Raw genomic sequence first — 20,512 nt, 5'->3', positions numbered from 1 at the left:
TCCCCTCTTCCTCCTTCTTCCCCCCACTTTATACACTGAACACGTCATGTGGTCTGGAATATCCCTGTGGTCAGTTGGGGTCACCTGTCCCAGCTGTGTCTCCTCCCAGACTCCCGTACACCCCCCGCCCCCTCACCACTGTGGCAGTACAAGAAGCAGAAAAGGCCTTGGCTCTGTGCAAGCCCTGCTCAGCCCCAAAAACATCTGTTGACATCACTGTGTTCAGCACAGACACAAAACATAGCAGACTGGGAAGAAAACTAACCCTACCCCAGTCAAAGCCAGCACACAGACCGGTATGAGACCAGACTATAACCTCTGGCATCCTGGCTGACTTCAGGTAAAATGAGACATTCCCAAACCCACGTTTAAGCCCACCCTTAGTGACCATTCATTTTTTCTTAACTGATTAAATAAAACACATTCAGCATTAACCCCAACCAAATACCAATTCCTGTTAAGAAAATAAGATTTATAATCTTTATTGTTTACTTACATATAATAAATATAATACAGAACAAAAACATCACACACATTGATTGTATTACACAGGCTGTTAATCAGAATACATTACATTTTCTTTTCATTAGCCCTTTTATAGGGTTTTGGTACTGGGTATTAAGAATTTCAATTTATAAACCTATAAACACAAGAAAAATCGTCCAATTTTTACCTTCACACGTTTTAAATACTCAGATATATATTGGTCTTGTTAAAAATATATAAGCACTGTTCAGTATTTGCAATATAGGACTTTAATTTCCATTCACTAGATCTCTATTAATATAGAGGATTTCAAAATAATGAATAGCTTAAATCTGATTTTAATTAAAAATACTTATTCTATATTTCTCATTTAACTGACTTCCCCTCAGAAAATGAAGTGACAGGACAAAGACACTCCAAGCAAAAGCCAGTGTTCACTTTTAAAGAATAAAGGGTAAAGTTCTGGTCCTTGCTTCACCTGTACTATCCTGGAATAATGGAGACACCAATTTGGTATAAAGCAGGCAGAAGGAAACCAGTTTCTGAGCAGACATGCATCTTCATTTCAGATTTACCACTGCCATCCTGCTGTTTTCTTGGCTTAAAAAATCACTGCATCAAACCTCCATTATATGTTTTTCTCTGCATGAATATCCTTACCATTAAATGGAAATCAGATTAAAATGCTACATTTCTTCTTTTATCAAAAATAGATCAAGGTTTTTAACATACTCTGAAATCAGTTTTTTAAGTGCAAATGCAATACATCAGTAATTCACGTTCTGGTCTCGCTAAGGAAAATGGTTAAAAGATGATGCATAAAGACGTTTCATAAAGGATATATACTGGAACTTTCTGTGCTCTCTGAACATCTGAATTATCAAGAAACTGTACAGACTTCAGGCAAACAAAAGTTTTCTTCAGGTGAAAGTTCTTCAGTTAAAGCAGCATCTGCTTTAAAAGTGTTATTGAGAATTCCCTGAAACTTGGTACAAAATGTAATGCCAAAACAAACATTAAAACTGCTACTGGTTTTGTGCATCTTTTAACGCAATAAGTTTCAGGAGTTTCATAAATCAAGGTTCACAAACAATTTTGCTTCACTAATATCTACTCCAAAGAGACCTCACATAGACTTTAAATCATTACAAGAACCCCTTCAGCTGTACAATGCTGAGGTTGTATCTCATACTTATTACGTTTCTCTAATCCCATTCAGAAAATGTCAACTCCAACAACTGGCTATGCTTTCCATATAGCTTTGTGTAAACAGCCTCGTGACTTTCAATTAGCAGAGCATTCCTTTGTAACTGCTTGGATGTACTTCAAGAAAAAGAAAAACAAAAGAAACTCCTAAGTCTCCAAATATAATTTTTCTCCCTTTTTTTTTGTTTTGTTTTGTTTTGTTACAATCACAGGGCTTAATTTAAGCATTTAGCTTCATATGAAATGATTATTCAAAATATCGACTTTTTATATTAGGTCAAGATCAACCAGAGATCAATCCAATAAACCACTGCCTAAGCACTTCCTATGCAGGAAATTACCTCAATGATATTACAGCTGATCCCATATGCTTCCTACTAAGATTCTCTAATTTTCAATTAAGATTTTTGTTTTAATTTTAGTGGGTTTTTTTTTCCTTACCCAACAGGAAAGTGATACTGTTTGGCTGGAAAGCCCCCCCTGTTTCCCAACCTAGAAGAAAAAGAAGATTCTAAAATATTTGAGAAATTACTCATTCTTGTAGAGGAACTAACTTAATCGGTATGCAAAAGGTCAGATTTAGGTAGAAGAAAAGCATCATCTCCTATTACACAGACAAGGAAGATTCGTGGGCTGTAATATATCAAAGGATATCATCAATGAAAAGACAGTCATTTGCATATGATAAAATTAGTTTTATGCCAAATGGCTAATTCCCCCAGCTTCATAAATGTGAAGTTTTGTTTGGGGTTTTATAAAAAAAATCGTGGAAAAAAAATCAGGAGCATATGTGCAGAACTGTAGAAACAGCCCTGAACTATTATGTCTGAGGCAATTCCAGTAGCCAGTTATATTTATTCTGTGGGATATAAAGAAAATTTGTGCACCCTCCCTGAAAAAACAGAAGTTCATTAATAAAAGAAAAGGAACATTGGATGCAACTTTAGAAAGAGATGCAGCTAAAGGACTCTGCACTTGTAGAACTAAACAGTTGCTTTCTACAAAAATCCTCAGAGAAAAGCCTTTTATGCTTTTTAGAAGTAGGAAGCGAAAGCCAGATGAAATTCTGGATGTGTTCCACATCATGGCAGGTATATCCAGAAAAGGTCTGGTTACCTCCTAATACCAGATGTAATGATGCAACACTTCACCTCAGAGCAGAGTGAGAACACATATATCTGAGTAGTCGCATTTATATGTCGGATTTATGTTTTATGTTAGATTTCTAACACCACGGAGAACTAGGATAGTCAAAATGTAATTACACTGGCTTTACCTAGAGAGGAAATTCACTTTGCAATGAATGCAACAGGGCATGTAAATGGAAATGTCAAAGCAGAAATCATCAAGAGGAAGGTGATGCTCAAGGCTGATGACTATGATCACACGTTCTCACTACGGACAAGAAAATTCTCCTTCAAGTATACAACAAAGTGTAGAGGTTAACATTTCTCACACTGATGATTTTAAACAAAAGTCATGTAGTAAGACAAATTCACCTTCTAAATAATTAGGCTGTTTGCTGGCTATACAGAATATATCTTTTGTGACCAGTTACAGTAGTGTGTTTACCATTTTTACCATCACTAAAATCCCTCCATTTATATTACCGAGGTCTTAAAGCAAACCACTCCAAATATATGCTGCAGACAGAAATACTGCAAAGGCATAAAGGTCAGCCTGACTGCAGAGTTCCTTTTCAATAGTTTTACTTTATTAATGCTGTCTATGACTCTCTTGGGCTTTGGATCAAATCCCAGTCTAGACAAAGTATCTTTACTGGAAAAACAAACAAAAAAATCCCCAAAGTGAACAGACTTAGTAAAAATTTGATGATATAAATGAATATATTTATATTAGAGATTTATACCGGTGATCTACTCCATAATCAGATTATTATTATGGCATTGCCTAACCCTGAAAGTTAATGTCACTGTCATGCCAGAAGTGCATCTTCAAAATCAGCAGAGTAACTATTCATTTGTACGGCGCAGAGGACAACAAAGTAAAACCACACATGTTGCAACATCAGATTAGAATGGATGTTTCTCCAAACAGTAACAAATGTTGGGCAGAGTGTATTTTATTGACACCTTTAAATGTTCTTAACATTCTCATCATGATTTACCTGATAAGTCTAAAGGAAGTTCAACATGAAAGCTAAACAATGTGAAATGTTTTGAGTGAAACTTGGAAATGTTTGTAGCAATTTTAAAAGCAGGAATTAGTTATTGGCTCTCACAACGTATGGTATCACCCATATTTCCCTGAGAAATCATGCCCTGCAATAATCATGTAAAACAAAATACAGCATTAATGAAATCATGGATTAGATGGGGAAATAATGCATAACAACTGTTTTTGAGTGAACACAGAAATGCTACTGGAGTCGTAACTATTAAATTGCAGGCACTACACATGACAGCCATAACAGAAATGGTAACTAACTCAAAACTTGTTCCAGATAAGAAAGCTGATTAGAAGCACCATCCTACAGTTAGCCATATAACTCAACATTATGATAATAACATTAGTTTGTTTCTTGATTTTTTGAGCATGCCACTTCTTAACTTAATTTACAAACACTCTGCCTTATCGAGGCCTGTTTGCATATGAAATTTGAATGTGTGTCCATAAACTCACTCTATGAACAAAATTTAACTGGTTTTCTCCCTCCTCTGATAGCTTAGTGTAGCTCAGTAACTTAATTTCCCTAAGATAGTAAGATCTTTCAAGAGAGAATAGGAATGATAACATTCAACACCAAGAGAAATGGAAACAAGAATTACAAAGAAATTGTTTTGCCACCTTATTTAAAGCCATCATAGCTGTGAATAGCAGTATCTAGGCAGGAGGAGCATTGGGGAAAGAATGACAATTACAGCAGCACACACCAAGGAAAGTGATTTGCAGTATCCCCTATTTTTGTTAGTATGTTGCAAGAAGGTTTGACACACACAGACCAGCACACTGGGTCAAGTATCAGCTGCAGCCCCACAGTTCAAACAACACCCCTGATTAACATCTTATTTCCACAAAATACTTCAGCATCTGCCACACCTCACTGAGATACCCAGGAGTGCCTCAGCCACCCTGCTTCTGAGTTTGTGTGCAGTCCACTCCAGCCCAACTCCATGGTAAGCCAGGCCAGTCACACAGTACAGCCCCTGCCCTCATACAGGGACTTCCTATAGGCCAAAAGCAAACAAGCAGGATGCAGTGAACACTGGGAAATGGGAACATCAGGCCCTTGGTGCCTCCAGCAGCATTCATGTGCCCCAGACTTTGCAAGTAATTGCTAAGTACCAATGTGGCATCTCTCTCAGTCCACTGCTGAATTAACATTACATCTACAGCTTGTAGGGAACACATTTTCAGCATGACTGAAACCTAACACAAAGTGGCCAGAGAAACTGAAATTCTTTTTCTCCTTTGTCCTGAACTGCAGCACACTGTGTATCAAACAGACTCATCAAAACCCTAAAACCAAAGGCATGCTCTGTAGCATTTGGCAAATTATCAGCATTTCCTTCATATATAAAAAACAAACAGCTCCAAAACCTTAAACTGCACACACAGAAAAACTGTTGGTTATCTCAAATGATTACAGGAATTAGTTAAACTGTTTGACAGAGCAACACATGGTATTCATTTTCCATCTTGCAGATATGGGAAATCACTGTTCCCTAAGCATCTAATGGGAATCAAAGAAATGCTAGACATAGAAAAAATTGTTATTTTTTTAAAGTGTATGTGGTTCCTACAAGAAATATGTCAGGATAAAGACATTCCCAAATTGAAACAGTAAGAGCAATGACAATTTACACCAGCACAGAGACGTAAAGCATTGATGAGAGAGCTCCTTCACATTCCAGTTCTGTGATGAGGAAGAAAACCCAGCACGTCTCCATTTCGTCAGAGGTACCTGAGAGTCAAAGCTAAATCTCTTGTGCATTTACCAAGCACCCATTAGAGAGTCAAGCAATTTACATTTCAAATTAGACAGTATATTTATAAAATATTATTGTACTAAAAATCACAAGATTTTATAGAAAAAACATCATCACATTCTATTAAATGCAGGAACAATGTTATATGTCATAGCTTCCGTAATTAAAACCGTAACACGTTTCTTGTAACTACAGGGGCACCACTGTTTAAAAATCCTTTCAGGAAGGACAGTTTGCTTTGTTCTTACTCTTTAAAGAACTGTAATGTAATGCAAAAACACTGCTTAAGCTACTTAGTGCCATGAGATAAAAATACCTCGTATCTTACAAAAAAAATTAGCACATTTTTGTTAAAAACAAGAACAGCGGGAAGGCCCTGACTGAGTTTACTGAATGCTCTTCAACATTCCTGGGCTCAGAGACAGAATAATATTCTCTTAGTACTTATTTTTTTAACCTCTCAACCTCATGAATAATGCAAGTTAACAGCAGTCATATACGTGGGGGATTATGATGATCTTTCACTTTAAACCATGAACATAAGGGCAAATATGAACAGCAACTGCCCATTTTACATTGCAGCTCCAATTCTATTGCTATGGCCAATTTCAAAGAACAGTAATAGAAAATTTTGCTAAAAATACTGTCATTGCCCATCTGAAAGCAAACTCAGTTTTCCCAGGCTTAGTTCACTGATTCCACAAGTGCCAATTGATCCAAATTTAGAGTTAATTCCTGGCATTACATATTTGTCAGGATCTTATTGAAACATTTCATTAATTGAAAACAGACATTATCTTTTTATTGTGAGTAGGCATTAACATTACTTCTAGGAAAAAAGTTGAAGCTAACATCCTGTAACTTGTCATAATTTAAAAAAAACCCCAAAACAAACAAACAAAGAAACAAACAAAAAAAAAAAATCAAAAAACCTAAGGAAACTCCACTTACCAAGAAACCCCTGAAAATACTACCGAAGAAAAATTACTTCAATATACTGTACTTTCAACCCCCCAACTTCTGGGATTTGGAAATTTCAATGTGGAATTTTTCAAAATGTCTACATAAATTGAATAAACATTTTGTCTGTTTTGGGTTTGTGATTTTGTTTTGGTTGGTTTGGAGGTTTTTTTAATTCCTATTTTAGTGTCCGAAGAAAGACTTACAATCTCACCTTAAAGAGATGCTTCAGATCACGAAAACTTTTAGTGCAATCCAGTATTAAAAATGGGAAGGAAAAAATTGATAAAGGTGAAATATTTGAACAGAATAGCACCCAGGTCCATTTTTTCTTCTTTCTCTATTAAATTCTAGCTGCTGGCTAGAATTCTTCTATAAATGTACAGCTAAGCATATTGCTTTCCTGCATTCTCTCTCATATAGTAGTTTTATCACCAAAAGACCAAAATTTCTTTTGGAATGATCATTACTGAGTGCCAAAACATGAAAAGGCATTTCTGCTATATCATCCTTCTGTATTTGTGTGGAAGGACAGTAGAAATACCCCACATTACCCTACCTTGTTATGTGGAAGAGAATACTGCTGGCTAAAAATCCGTCTGACATTCATTATACAAAAATAAAATCCATCAAAAGCCAAAATTAACTTTGATCTAACTGTCTTATAGGCCAGAAGTTGGAAAATGGCATTGATTAATTTCAAATATTCCCGAATATAATTATAATAGCTTCTCAGAATTAAAGAGGATAGAAACACTGCAGTGGAAGGAAGATATAGGTTATAAGGAAAATTACCAGTTTTAGAATAAATTTATTAACACAACTAGGGGAAAAGAAGAATCAATGCAAACACCTTTACCTTTCAGATTGCTTAGTAGATTACTGTAGTGCCAACCCACTGACTGAAAACTTTCCTCAATTAATTTGACCTCTTTTCCAACTTGGCAGCTACACACATGAAAATTTTCACATGTCTGTGAGATAACTGGGAGTAAGAACGTGTTACAGAATCAGTCTGCTTAAAACAAACATTGATTTTGAGAATGGACACCCAAACGTATTGTAAATAGAAATATTTCCCCATTCACTGAAATTTCAAGCATTCCAGATTGTTGGGCAGCAAGATTTTTAAACATTGGCACCCACTGCCATTACAAGGCTTCTCAAAATGGCCTAAGACAACATGTTTGTAGTGTTCCAGGACCGTACAAAGATCCTGCCTCAATAATCATAAGAATGCACTTAATAAATTATTTTTTCTGTTTTCCCCTATTAATATGCAAATAGTTTATACAACATAAAAAAATTTAATTTGTACCTACTACAGGTAATGTATCTATTAAGCTTTTCCTCTGAAAGCCTGTAAGATTTGATGACCTGCAAACTTATTTACATAACTCACTTGAAAGTATCTTTTAAAAACAATATTGTCCAGCATTTAACAAAATCATGAGTTAAAAAAAGAAAGAAATCACTTAACAGCATTTGCTTTCTTGATTTTGTCAAGTAATGTCACCAGCTCAAGTGTTATAAGGCAGGTTGGTTGCTCAGATGGACTAAGACTCCCTATGGTGATAGGCATAGAGTAACTTTGTTCATTTATAAAATCAGATGAAAGCAAGAAAGAGGAAAAGTTTAGAGTTTCAAAAGAACTGAAACTTCTTATTTTTACTACAGATTCAGAATAGGCACTGAAACATGACTCCTTAGGGACTTTTCCAGAAGATTGTCTCTTCGCTGGGCATCATTCCATTTTTAAACTAAGAAGAAGAAAAAGAAAAAATTATCGGGGTACATAAGTCAGGATTTCAAAAAAAGAATCACCGTGTATATTTGTTTCCATCTTACTAATAAAAGAAATAACTCCATGTCTTAAGCTTAAGACATTACAATTACTGTTTTGGTTAGAATGTTTTCAATTTCTTTATTCGATATAAGCATAAAAATATACTTCTCATGTAATTCTGCATGCATTATTTGAAAACTAAAGCCCTGTAGCACAAGGCTAGGAGAGTCCTAAACTATGTCTGTACTGACCATGTAATGCTCCTTTTAGATGTTTGTGTAACCCCCTCTTAGAGAGGGATATTTTGCAAACTCTTTAGCTTTTCTAGTCCAGTTTCCCTATGGTTATCATGAGAAATATTTGCCCTAATATTTAATGAAATTTAACAACTTAATTCTCGTCAACTACAAACACAAGGGCTCCCTTCCATTTTCTGGACCCATAATGATAAAGTCTGGTGATGTTCTCTGAACTTCCTTAAACGGTTGGTGTTTTTCGTGAATTGCAGTAACTCAAACGGAGACCCCAACAGCATTAAGGAGTGAAATAATTACTTCAGCTCTCTTCCACACATATAATCCATGTCAAGAAGTTGTGTGCTTCTTCTGGTTTGTTGACTCATGTCCAATTTTATATGAACATTTTAATTAAAAACTACTTCACATTTCAAAACCATTAACCAAAAACTGTATCAATGCAAGAATAATGCTTGGCAATGAATAATAATTTTGACAATACACTTCAAAACTCTGCCCATCAATACAGGACAAGACTAACTGTATGCTTTTTAAAAATGTGTCCTTGCATAACACAAATGCCACCATGGAAACCAATCCTCACCTTTCTGTGTATTGTTTGAGGTTTTTAAGCATACCTTTTGTCTATGAACAGCAACTCTCTCCATCTTGTGAAACACTATGCATAGGAATGAGGCTTTCACACTGCTCACTTTCTTCTGGCATTCTTAAAAGAAACAAATTTATTTATTTAAAGTAACACAGAAATATTAAATTGGTTGTTATGAAGCAAAAGTAATTAATACACTAGTTGTTTGAACTGCAGCCATTAAAAACATGCAAAGACCCCTTAAGTTCATCAAGTACACTTAAGTTTGCACAATTTTCACTGCATGTTCTGGGTACAGCAATTAACATAGAGGCATTAAGGGGAAAAACTGTGATAGCCACTAGGAAATTTCTTTTAAAAGATAAAAAGACTTCATATCTTTCCATTTTCTGAGCATTGCAGAGGTTAATAAATGGATTGGCAACTACTACTATTAAGAAATCAGTACTACTGAATATAAAATCAGCTGAAAACAAATAGAGTATGAGTACCGCAGCTTATAAAAAATAGAGGTTAATGGAAAGGCTGGAGAAGAGATAGGATAATACTTTGTGACTGTCCTACCTCTGAATTCGATGTTTTCTACAGATAAAGGCAAAAACTCTTCTGATTCCCACCATCACTGGATCCCAGTTGTTATAGTGACATAAGAGAGTTGCAATGAAAAAAGAAAAAAATACAGGTACTGCCCCTGCAAAAAATAACCAGGAAAACTGCACCTGGAATTAAAACACAAACATCGTTCACTCAACAGTTTAAAAAAAAAAAGACATGCTGTATATTTAGGATAATTATTATTGCAAGTTTGAGATTATTATTTTAAGTTTGAGATGCAGTTTGAGTTATTTTACACTGGGTGAGTTATTTGGTACAATTTCTATAGCCACTGCTGCTGCTAATATCTTTTTCCACTGATCCATTCTTTACAATGGAACATTGTTGTTTGCATTGTGAGGTGAATGCAAACTCCTATTTCCAAATAGCCTAACTTTTAGGATTTTAGCTGTTTCTCTGGTACCAAGGAGAAAGTCCCCTAGATACTCCAGAAATCCTGAATAAGAGATCTCACCTACAAGATTTGTGCACCTGTTTATTCACTATGAATATACTGGCACTGACCAGTAACTGCTGAATTCAATGCACATAAAAAGACTCTGCTACTTGAAATTTACAGTAATTTTCTTTTTAATTAAAAAAAAAAAAAGGCAGGGCATATTATCTGCCCAATTTAAACTAAATTCCACTTGTATCTATACTGTTACTTTTATCTATCTATTACTACACTCAGTAGCAGCCTTCTGATACTGTTTAAAACTTAAAATTATAGGAGGTTACAGCATGGTGAGGCTCTGGCACAGGTTGCCCAGAGAAGTTGTGGCTGCCCCATTCCTAGAAGTGTCCAAGGCAAAGTTGGACTGGGCTCTGAGCAACCTGGTCTAGTGGAAGGTGTCCCTGCCCATGGCAGGGGCTGGAACTAGATGATCTTTCAGATCCCTTCCAACCCAAACCATTGCATGGTTCTACGATTCCAAACGAAGAGCACAATCGGCCTGGGACCTGCCTTTCAGGATGACAGAGCCGTAAACTGTGGGCACAGCACCCTCGTGTGGAGAAAATATCCAAAATTGAAGAATTTGGAGAAAATTTGGTACCCAACATTGATGGCCACTCTCAAAAATCTAACAAACTGCAAGTGTTAAGCCTTGTGTTTTCTCAGTTATTTCTAACAGAAATTCAGAAACATGTAAATTACCAACAGGAATATTTAATTAGTCATCAAAAATTTGGTTGTAATTTCTTAAGATTCAGATTTATGCTAGATTATTACAGAATAACATCCAGAAAGTCAGCAATTATGCACACTGTATAACTACCACGCCATTTGACAGTCATACGAAGACTGCATATATTACTATTTCAATCTTTACATTATTAGCCATGATAGTGGCATTCTTGTGTAGATTCCTTTTAAGTAAAGACAAGGCTGGCCAGAGGCACTAAGGGAGCAGCTCGAAGCTTAAACTTCTATGAGCCCAATTTGGACACCTGAGACTTCAGCAAGTGTAGGGCTTGGCTTGGGATATTTTGATGTTCGTATAACAGAGACACACTTGCACAAATGCATTTCTACAAAAAACCTCAAAGTCTACAGAAGTTTGCCTTTAATTATGGTCACTCATTTGTGCTTCTAATACGAGTAATTTATCTCCTAAAATGTAAGCCACAAAGGATTTACCTCCAACAGCAGGAGAAGATACAGCAGGAAGTTTACTCTGCTGTCAAAGACAAGACTTAATGCCTCCCCAGTGATGTCATGCTGAACAGGTCAGTACCAGAAGGTGGTAAAGACTTACATACCCTCAAACATACAAGCAGCAACCCCAAGCTAAAGCATCAAACAAGCAGGAAAGTAGAAGCTGGGACAGTAAGTACAGTCAGGGGAAGAAGGAAGAACAGTAAAGCAGATTGCATATGTGAACAGGAAAAGGAACAAAAAATAAGAGAAGGAAACCCCAACCAGCTGCTTAAAACTAGTCAGGCTCTGTATCTGTCACAGAAAGGCAAAACAGGCTTTTCAAACAGAGAAAGAAAAATGAGAAGGAACAGAAGGTAGCAAGTACAGGGACCACAAACTCAGAAGGAACCAACTGCTGGCAAATGAAAAGAATTGTGGATGAAATGGAAGAAGCAAGAAGATTCAAATAACAAAAGATGTTGCCAGCAAATAACCTGAGACAACACAGAGAAAGGTGAAGATTTAAGATAGGAAATAGGAAAAGAGCAATGGAGGGTGTACAGGAAGTTAGACTGGTAGTTAGCTACATTTGTGGGGCTTGTTTAAATACTAATAATACAAATAAAAATGTGAGCAACTCTTAACAGTGATAAACCATTAAAATTAGTTAAAAAGGTAATTTGCCCTTGTTTATCAACATAAACTGAAAATCATCCAACAGAACGCTCAAGAAGTTTCTGCTATTTGAAGTGCTCTGATATTGCATGAATACATGAAGAATAAATTAATTTTAAAAGACCTGGACTCCGTGTTTACTCAGAATAAATAGCCTAGAGATTAAGTTGTTTACTGAGAATTAGAAAAGCATACTCTATTTGCAGTGTATCCCACAAGAAAGTTTAGATGAATCACTTCAGAAGACAACCTAAAATTTTCATATATTGATATATGTAACTATATATATACACATCTCTAAAAATGTATTTGCACATGATATGTGTATATATCTAAAATATATCTAAAATATGTACTGATACACACACATCTACATATAAAATTCTTATTTTTTGCTACCAGACTTAGCTCACATAAACCTAATTGAACCTCACAGAAGTGAATTTTGGGGGAGAAGTCTACAGATATTTTGTTCCTTGTTTCCTTAATAGCTTTCATGAGTTATTTCCTATTCTGTTACAATTTATGTCTCAAGTCTATATGAAGATGCTTTAAGAGCAACACAAATAAAGTTATCTTACCAACAAATGTTTTATTATTGTTGCAATCACTGCAGTATTTGCTCTGTTTCCATGCTGGAATATTCAGGTAATACTAATGCAAAACATACTGTCTTTCACATGTTCATTACAAAAGTATTTATTCAGGGTCTGATTCTCCTTTTATTTTCCAATTTGACTTTTCTTATATTTATCCTTTTATTTTTTCTGATTTACTTTCCAAAATCCACACTGACATTAAGTAAAAGTAAAACACAACTTGTGGGTTTTTTTTAACCCCATTTTTAAATGCAGAAAATTTCAGAAGTCAAAAGATTCTCATTACAATTTACACTTTGGTTGTGAAAACATTGAACAGTAAAGCTTCCTTTTCACTGGAAACATTCCAAGTTCAAGACTTGATTAATTTCTTGCATCATGCAAACAAGTACAAGCCTCAAAAGGAAAACCTCAAATGTGATGATTGAAATCAAGTCACAAATTGAACCACCACAGACAATGCACAAACTCCACTTGCTCTGGGGAAGACCCTACTCAGAGAATGCTCAAGCTAAGCCATGTTCCAGGCACAGGAAGCAATTTTCTCTTCTCATACTTTCACAATTCTATTTACACAGACCTTAAAAATAAACAGCAATTGCACTTGCTACAAGAGTCATGAGCATCAAAGCAGTGTAATCAAGCAGCAGCTGGCAGAGCAAGGCCACCAGTCTACTCAAAATTTCAGTAGTATTGTATAGTTAGTTCTACATTTGGTCAGTTTTGCCCATTTTTATTGACAGAATTTTTAGCTAAACTATTACCCGACTAAACTGCTCCCCAATTCACATAGAAATTTATCATCTCAGTAAAAAACTTCTTGTAGCTGCTTTATTCCTTTGTGGTAAACCTATAGGTTTTTGGGTTTGTCACTAATTGAGCATTTTCAAGATAAGCAATCCATACAATTTTGTAATTGTAAAGGTATGAATTTAAGGTGTGCTGTATTTGCAGATGTTCTTTAATTCTGAAAAGTGCCTGTTCAAGGTAATGTATCTGGCAATGTACTGCTGATGACTTTGGGTACTTTTCATACAAGCTGCACTTTAATCAATTTTGTGCAAGAGCATACTCTCAAGTGCAAAATTACTGTAACTGTCAATATCAAGAGAGTATCAATCACAATGCAGTTCAACAAGTATTAACAGGTGACAGAAGTAAAATACTGCTCGTTGCATACATCAGTAAAGATAATACTGCCATTTCATTTGAAGAAATAATGCTCAAAATGTAGAATTACATTACCTTCTGCATGCACATGTCAGCTATGATGGACAGAGGTATTGTAAGGCTTAGAGCAAGTGTGCCGATCAGTGATGAGGTAAGAAAGCATCCCCTGAAAGACAATGAAATAATAACAGTTATAAAATAATAATGATAATAAATAATAATTATAACACAAAGGTCTTATTTAAAAGTTAAAAGACAAATTAACACATCAAATGAGGAAGGCATTTGATCAAGCTTAACAGTCATTGTTTGTTTTAATAATCAAAAATTAGAGCTCACACGCCCACACTCCATCTGTGAAACTGCTTAGAGTTCCTAACTAGACAATTGATGTCTTCTGGGGTGAGGTTTAATTCCCATATAAACCTTTTGAGATGATGGAAAATTTCCTACTTCACATTCTTTAACTTCATCTAGAAAAATCTGCATTTTGCTTCTATACCATGGTTCTCTATAGCACAAGAGAATACTCCTGTATCTCTGCACTGTCTGCTTCTGAGTTAGAACCAACCTGTCCACCAGAAAACTCTAAATGAATAAATGGTACAGAAACCTATAAAAACTTATCATCAGGTTAAAAAAACCCTTGAAATTGAGTCATATCTATCCCTACAGTTGGCAGTATGTGGCTGGGTGGAGTAAACAAGTAGGTTAAATGGCATTATTTACTTCCAAAGAAAGTGAAGAGGACCATACTAGTGGCACACTGGACAGATAAAAGGAGGATGTCAGCACAAGCTCTGAAATTAGTTCCAGTCCAAAACTCTAGGAAAAAGGAACTGGAAATAAAGCCAACGCTTTGATTGACTGGATTACCATTCTGAGTAAGTGCACAAAAAAAAGACTATGCACACCCATGTACTTAACCCATCCTAATACTTGATTCTGGGACCAGAGCCAATGTTTGGGGTTTTGGGAAATTTTGTTTGTTTGTTATTTCGCCTATATTAAAATATTGCACTTAACCTTTTTACTAGATACTGAGCTGCAGTGTAATCTTACAGGATGGCATTAACATCACAAAAATATTCCATCAATAAACAAGTTTAATTCAAAGGAACAATGCATTTATAATTAGGACTGGTGTAAGAGTTTGCCAATAAACAAAAATTATCATGATTAGATTTCCTAAATAACTTTAAACTCAATCTGAAAAAAAACCCCCAAAAATCAAAAACAGACACAAAAAAAGACCCCACACCCCCAAACAAAACGGTTTTCATGGAACTCCACCTACATTTTTCTTGTAGTATTGTCACAGAACCGTTACAAGAGAAATTCATGCTCTCCTATTGCTACAGCAACTCTGTACCACAAAGTGTTTTTGTCTCAAAATGTCAATTCTAAAATGAGCTATGCACACAGGATTTTAATAAATGCTACAAGACCACATCACTTGCTTTTTAAAGTTAGCTGTAGGTCACTGTGACATGATGGGTGACATCCTCTAACTTAAGCTGCATATATGGACAGAAAAAAATTTAAAAACAAAGCAAAACCGCCTACCCAGACAATCTGACATCTTGACATGTGAGAACACAGGTAAGGTAATTTATGTGAATCATAGTCAATGTATGTAGTACATACCACAGCCAGAGGAACTCTGACAGAACTGTTCCAATAAGGCCATTAATGACAATGCACATCCATATCAGTTTGTTGGGAAACTCAAATGCTTCAAACCCGGTATAGTGAAGCAGGAAGAACCCTGGCCACAGCAGCAACAGATTGAACAGCCCTACAAAACCTGAGTATAAAAACAGTTTTAAGTAAATCGCACAGAATATCCTTCAACATAACCAAAATCTCATCTAAACTCTGACAACATGCATACAAAAAAAAAAAACAAGCAACGAAACAGTATTTTAAATCTTTCAAATGAAATGAATACAAGAAACTTTACCTGAAATTCACAAACAAAAATTGCATCAGATATTTACAGGTTTTTAATTGAAAATAAAATAAAATTTTAGAATTTTTTTAAGTCAAAGGGGCTGTCTGCATTCCCACAGGTAATGTTACCACTCATTGTTAAGGCTTTAAGCAAGAAACAATCCACATAACCGGTATCTAAAGTACTCCTAACAGGAATAACAGGCTTTCTCTACTTTCCTGGCTTTTCTAAGCCCCTGATACACAGTTCAGTGCCTGAGAGCAAACAATTTAATTACACACTGAATTAAAACGTTGAATAGAGTTATTTTTAGTCTTACCAAAGAACATTGGTATGTCAAGTTTATCTTCTCTATCTACTTTCCTTTTTATCATTACTATGTACACAGCATATAGCATTGCTCCTACAAGAGACCACAGGGAACCTGGAAAGATGGAAAAAGACATGCTAAGCACGTTATGCACAGTAGGATCAACTCCCCTAAACACACATCTATTACAAAACCATCACTCAGAAACTGCTTATTACAGAATCCCTTAATATATGAAAAGCATGGAAAAATGTAGAGCTCAAAAATGTAAATACTTTCCCAATTAAGCTATATACATAGGGTGGAAAATTACCATAAATTACAAGTTTCAGAAGTTCAAACTAAAAAGCCAGATTGTAGAAGGTTACATGAGTAAGAAATATGGAGCTTGCTATATGACTACTTAGTACTGTCAGAAGATGGTACTCATCACTGCATGTTCCAGGACTAAAAACCATAAGTAAATACCTATTGTATCTTTTCCAGCAGATTTTTCAGATCCAGAAAGGTTAACAAGTACCACACCACCAATGCTAGCAAAAGAAAAGAAATGCAAAAGGCTTCTTAAACCCAGGAACTTTTTGACAAATACAGAAAAAAAAAGAGAAAGATAAACATAAAAATACAGTTCTATCTTTAGGCATTTTTATTTAATCAAAACCCACTTCTGGAAAGCCAAAAGGAGTTCTCTATTGCTAAGGCCTGATCCTAAGCTAAAATCAAACCAACCAACCCCACTTTTAAAATCCAGAACAATACACCAGGCATTTAATGAAACAGGCTGACAACACTGAATGTCAAACCACTTCCTTTTTCCCGATTTACACAAAAATAAAATAATTAAACAAGAAGAAAATAAGTTCACTTATTTCCAAGAATAACCTGGTTAATTTAATTTCCTACAGTAGAATGAGATTTGGTAACTGTTCATGACATGAAGTATTTAAAAAGATTTAATTCAACTTGCTCAATTTATCTATGAAACGAGCATTTTTAAGAAAGTGATGTGTAGAATTTATGGTCACAGACACCACAAATATAGTAAGGTACAGCTGTCCTCTCACTGTATCAGAGAATTTTTGACCAAATGTTCTATCCCATTATCTTACCTTAAAATAACAGCTAATAATTTGGACAGGGTAAACCGATCTCCACTGTTACTGGGAAAGACTGCAGCTAAGATTAATGTAAAAAGCCCTGCAAGAGAAATTAAGAGAAGTTTATAAAATCATGTTTTGCCACCAGTTTGTTCAGAAAACTGCACAGACATTTTCTTCTTTATATTTCATGTACTTGTTTTAACTACGTGTTCTTAACATCCTTCATTTTAGTCAGAACTATTATGAAAACTAACACCTTGTGATGTGAATCCTCAGATGAGCAAATACATGCTCAGCTCTGAAAAAGGCCAACCATAGTAACAAAATAAACTGCAATAAGCCAGAAAAGTCAGTGAAAGATTGTATAATTCTGTTTTTAAAACTGACTTTAAAAAACAAAAAAAGTTAATTCTCCAAATATGTACTGTCACATAGTTTAAATACTCTAAAGCTTGTATTAGAGCCTTGCATAAAACCTGTAAAGCAAATGATATGCATAATATCCCAAAATATCTTTTTAATACACAGACATAACTGCAGAAATACACACATGAACTCAAAAAGCAGGAGAACATGAAGGTACCGTAAACCTCTGCAAATATATAATGACTTTCTTAAATGCACATATTCAAAGGCTTTAAGCCAAAACCACAGGTAAAACATTACACAAGTCCATTGTAGCAAAATAGATTTTTATGTTATAAACAGCCTTAGAAGGCACATCTGGTGGTGTAAATAAATCTTACCAGAGGTTGATGACAAGATATTAACTATGGCAACTTGGGTATCTGACAGAGCTTCTTGGTAAGAGAAATTTGCCAAGAACCACTGGGGAAAAAGAAAAATAATTGTGCTATAGAGTAGCAGCAACAGAGCTTAAGTTGCTCAGCGCAATAAAACTCTACTTAAAGCAAAAAAAACCCCAACTGGTCATCCAAAAATAAAATCAGAACATGATTTTTACCTTAAAGTGATTTTTAACTTCTATTAAAGGGGAAAGTACATTAAAAGATAGCAGCACACTTAAAACTGGCCCAAACCAACCATATAAAAGTACATGTTTAATAATGAAATAACATACTTCAGAACCTAAAAATAATTAAAATGACATTATAATAGCCATTCTGTAGTAACTAAAGGTACTTTTAACTTGTTTTGGAAGTGCTTCCAGATGATAACTGCACAAGGGCTGCAAAGAAATTTCAGGAATGCACGGAACATTAGTCAGCCTAATGAGTTTAAATTTTTAGAGTACTTAAAACCCTGGACACATCTCTGCTGTAAAAAGCAAGCATCACTTATATTCAATATCTAAAAAATATTTGTTAATTCTCTCATAAAGGAATAAAATGGCAAGTGTTTACTCATTTATTGACTGAGATCTCATTAATGAGATATCAGATATATTCTGAGGGAAGTAACCACTCTCTAGTCTTATGTGGAAATATTCATACAGCCCAAGAGGAAATACATATACGTGCCAGTAACAGTTTGAACAGCATAAACAGGATTTGTTTTGAATATGAAAACACTACCTTAGAAAAAATTAAATCACCATTTTCCATCAGTGCTATTATTATTGATGATGACAGTAATAATAATAATAATAATAATAATGTTTAAAGAGCAGTACTTCCTGAGCAAAAGCTGTGGTGGGTCCACATTACAAAGAACCTATTTGGCAGTATCAGTGAAGCTGATTCTGGAACAGGTGTCACTGATCTGCTCTCTACATTTTTACTGTCTCAAAAATCATGCCACTGTTACCTCTCTCTCCCCCCAGAACTGAGGCATGATGCAGAAACATCAGCAACCAACAGATTCATAAGGAAATCTTGCACCTTCATGTCCAGTACCAGGAAAGTGTTACTTCCTATACTACATTTATGAAACAAGGCTTTAAGAATACAAGTCACCTCAATACTTTTTCACTAATATTATACAAGTTTTCATTATATTTATGTGTAAGTTTCTGAAAGAATGGAGAACATACCACAAAGCAAAAGAAAAAGCTAATTTTTGCTACTTGAGTTGCAGTGAGCTTTCCTACAGTTTTTAATATTGATTCCTGCTCCTTAACTGTTGGATATGACATGCGAGACAACTTGGCTTCCAATGCATGGCTTGATGGGAGCTGTCGGATCTCCATAATATTACTGAACCTTACACGAGGCTTTTTGGGAGCTGGAGAAGGAAAAAAAGAAAGAAAAAAGCTTCATATTATCATTAAACTTCTTGAGCAGACACAACATGCAAACAAAACCATCATGTTCCAACACAGCATTGATTACAATGTTACACAAACAACAGGTTCTTATCCAAATAGAAGACATGCCATTATTTTTTACTAAATGCTAGTATTTTGCTATTCAAGAAGCTACTAATAAGACAAAGTACAATTACTGTTTGCAATCAGTACAGTTGTCCACCCACGAAAACCTCACTGAAAAGCATCATCTCTGCTCCCTGTCAAAAAACCCAACATAAGGTAACAACAAATTTTTAGACAGGAATTATTCCATATTGATAAAATATTACACATAAGATTTTCTTTAATTGTTTAGTAGCAAAACAGCCCAAACTTGCACACAACTACACCTAACTGTAAGGATAATGTTTCATTCAGAAGATGAGAGCCCAAGAGACCTCAAAGCTTAGCAGAGATCATAAAGTCACTTGCCCTTTTGAAAACCACCCTCTAACTAATCTTGCTAACCAGGATCAGCTCTTATTCATAAGTGTATTGTAAGTATCAATAGTTTTCTGTGTAAAGAAAACATTACACTACACACTACATGTAAATGTTATCCTAGTTCAATATGAAAAAATACCTTATTTCCTAAAAAATGTGAAGGAAAAAGCTATGGCTTAAACAACTCTAAAGTGATTGGAGCACCTTGTCACAGGACAGCAGGGGCTACCAAAGTGGTTCTTAACATCTAGAAATTAAAGAAGAGGGTTTGCCTTTTATAAGCAGGGACTCTTTTGCTGAGGATCAGATAATTGCCTTCTTTGACAGTTAACTTTTCTACAACTGTCTGGGACAATTAGGCCTGTTTCAGATACTATCACAAGATGATAGTGAGGCTTAAATAAAATCAGAATGCACATAGACTGTTAAAATTCTTACTTTGACTGCTTTGCTCCTGCTCTAAAAAGGACAATAGCTTGTTTTTCCAGAGGCTGACTCACTGCTGCTGGTCATACAAGCCCAGAAGGAAAGAATCACAAGTA

General features: G+C 35.2%; 1 protein-coding gene across 10 annotated transcripts in view; it reads right to left on the bottom strand.

Annotated features, from left to right (window-relative positions):
- Positions 1-466: 466 nt before the first annotated feature.
- The window catches only part of SLC35F5 (solute carrier family 35 member F5), a 32,883-nt gene continuing 12,837 nt past the window's right edge, over positions 467-20,512 (bottom strand). For all 10 annotated transcript variants that reach the window (XM_032693038.1, XM_032693040.1, XM_032693039.1 and 7 more), the window contains 10 exons: positions 19,272-19,462; positions 18,025-18,106; positions 17,288-17,375; positions 16,647-16,711; positions 16,188-16,292; positions 15,562-15,721; positions 13,990-14,080; positions 9,799-9,953; positions 9,263-9,351; positions 467-8,362 (listed from right to left, as the gene is read on the bottom strand). In XM_032693038.1, coding sequence (XP_032548929.1) covers positions 9,270-9,351; positions 9,799-9,953; positions 13,990-14,080; positions 15,562-15,721; positions 16,188-16,292; positions 16,647-16,711; positions 17,288-17,375; positions 18,025-18,106; positions 19,272-19,462 — 1,019 coding nt within the window. In that variant the 3' untranslated portion in view covers positions 467-8,362; positions 9,263-9,269. The remainder of the gene's footprint in view (positions 8,363-9,262; positions 9,352-9,798; positions 9,954-13,989; positions 14,081-15,561; positions 15,722-16,187; positions 16,293-16,646; positions 16,712-17,287; positions 17,376-18,024; positions 18,107-19,271; positions 19,463-20,512) is intronic.

Source organism: Chiroxiphia lanceolata, chromosome 7 (assembly GCF_009829145.1).
Source record: "Chiroxiphia lanceolata isolate bChiLan1 chromosome 7, bChiLan1.pri, whole genome shotgun sequence".
NCBI classification, from domain to species: domain Eukaryota; kingdom Metazoa; phylum Chordata; class Aves; order Passeriformes; family Pipridae; genus Chiroxiphia; species Chiroxiphia lanceolata.
The sequence above is the reverse complement of the archived record's forward strand: the minus strand, read 5'-3'. Positions and strand labels throughout refer to the sequence as shown.